The sequence below is a fragment of the Sinocyclocheilus grahami genome, unplaced genomic scaffold (assembly GCF_001515645.1).
Source record: "Sinocyclocheilus grahami isolate Dianchi unplaced genomic scaffold, SAMN03320097.WGS_v1.1 scaffold268.1, whole genome shotgun sequence".
NCBI classification, from domain to species: domain Eukaryota; kingdom Metazoa; phylum Chordata; class Actinopteri; order Cypriniformes; family Cyprinidae; genus Sinocyclocheilus; species Sinocyclocheilus grahami.
Genome location: NW_015505447.1, coordinates 105,355 through 107,423, shown reverse-complemented (window position 1 = coordinate 107,423; position 2,069 = coordinate 105,355). Strand labels below are relative to the sequence as shown.

Here is a 2,069-nt window from a genome sequence, read left to right as displayed (position 1 = left end):
TAGATCAAGGGTTGGTACCTGATTTGTGGAAGAGCTCAATTATTGTACCTATACCTAAAAAAGCAAAGTCAAAATCATTGAATGATTACCGTCCTATTGCATTGACTTCCTTGGTCATGAAGATTTTGGAAAAAGAGATAAAAAAGTATGTGATGACAGTTGCTGGACCACTCTTAGACCCGTTGCAGTTTGCATATCGCGCTGGAATATGGAGGATGCAAAACTGTTTCTGTTGAATGCTGTCAGCTTGGTGTATTTAAAATATATGTATGTGTGTGTTAAGTGTTGTATATGTGAAGCACTACGAAAGTCTGAATTAATTGCCCCAAGGGGATTAATAAAGCTCTAAACTAAAAAAAAAAATGATAAAGCAAAGAGCAGAAGTGCTGCTATGGTTTCTGGGCCCCCTGAACACCATATTGACTCTGGCCCCCCCTCGGAAAATCACATTCTGGGGTTAATTTACAGTGAAAAAACATAATCCTGTTTGTTATCAGTTGTTTATATTTATTGCATTATTTTAGTGTTATGTCATATTCTATGTTTTGTATTTACTTCAGGTTTATCTGAATATCTACTTGTGATAAATTGACTATGGTGGTTATCAGTATTTGCTGAAGGTACAAAACAGATTTTAGTAGCAGCGTGGGCTGAAATGGGCTGTTGTTCTTACAGGTTGTTCTGTAAATGTTACAGAATTATTCTGCAATCCCAGTTGCAAGAATCCATGATAACTGGATAAAACTGTATGAATATTAAATATTCATTTGTTTCATTCATTCAAAGGGTTGTGACGGTGAGGAAATTTTCCCACCGGTTAATCGACGTGTGACAACACCGGTAATACCGGTATCATCGTGGTTCCCTCTTTTTCTCGCTTTCCTTCGCTTTTAAATAGCTTTTAAAAGCGGCCTGCGCATTTTACTTTCACTTTCAAATAGCGGCAATTCGGCTTAAAGCAATTGTTCGTTTTTAGTTTGTTTGAATTTTCCCTATTTACCTTGCTTTCCTTCGCTTTTAAATAGCTTAAAAGCACTGTGCGCATTTTACTTTCACTTTCGAATTAGTTCGAAGCAGTTCGGCATCAATTGCTTGAATGCAACAACAAAATACAACTTCAAACTCACTTTAGCCTATATATAAAACATAGAACTTTTATTAACGCGATCAGGCTATAGAGTAAGTACTCTTTTAGCACTCGTTAAGTAAGTACTTATTGAAATTAAGTACCTACTCATTGAGTATGCGGTTTCAAATGCAGCCCCTGTTTTTATGAAAGTATCATTGAATCATGAATCGACCACAACAGATTCATTCAGGAATGAAACCACCATAGTGTTGTTCTGAGACACATGCTGTTCTGAGACACATAAATGTTCTGCTGTTGCTTTATTTGGATCTATTTCATTTACAAAACAGAAAAGAAGACAAATTGTGTCTAAAATGTAACTCACTCAGTTAAAGGGGTCATATGATGCTATTTCAATTTTTCCTTTCTCTTTGGAGTGTTACAAGCTCTTGGTGCATAAAGAAGATCTGTAAAGTTGCAAAGACTAAAGTCTCAAATCCAAAGAGATATTTTTTATAAAAGTTAAGACTTGTCCACGCCCTCCTAAAACGGCTCGTTTAAACACGCCCCCACATGTCTACGTCACTGTGTGGGATGATTTGCATAACACCGCCCAAATGTTCACGCAAAGAAACATTTACTCGCTGTAGTATTGTTGTTGCTGCCGGCACCATGTTGTGGAGATACTGTGTGTTTCATTGTGAAAGCGAAACTACTTTGTTGTATGACTGAGAAATACATCAACTTCGTGCTGTGGATCGCCGGATCGGCTTTCACCGTGGACGTGCTCACTCAAGCCCGCCACAGCCAATCACAACGCACTGGATAGCTGGCCAATCAGCATACACCTGCTTTTCAGACCGATTAACTTTGTAAAAATCGAAGCGTTTCAGAAAGGTGGGGCATAGAGGAGCAACAACAATGTACATTATGTGGTAAATAATGGGTCATATGGTGCTGCTAAAAAGAACATTATTTTGTGTATTTGGTGTAATGAAAT

At 37.7% G+C, this 2,069-nt stretch overlaps 1 protein-coding gene across 2 annotated transcripts in view; it reads left to right on the top strand.

Moving 5' to 3' along the window:
* LOC107599496 (uncharacterized) overlaps positions 1-2,069 on the top strand; it is a 19,828-nt gene that overhangs the window by 1,616 nt on the left and 16,143 nt on the right. For both annotated transcript variants that reach the window (XM_016291102.1, XM_016291101.1), the window contains exon 2: positions 723-726. In XM_016291102.1, coding sequence (XP_016146588.1) covers positions 723-726 — 4 coding nt within the window. The remainder of the gene's footprint in view (positions 1-722; positions 727-2,069) is intronic.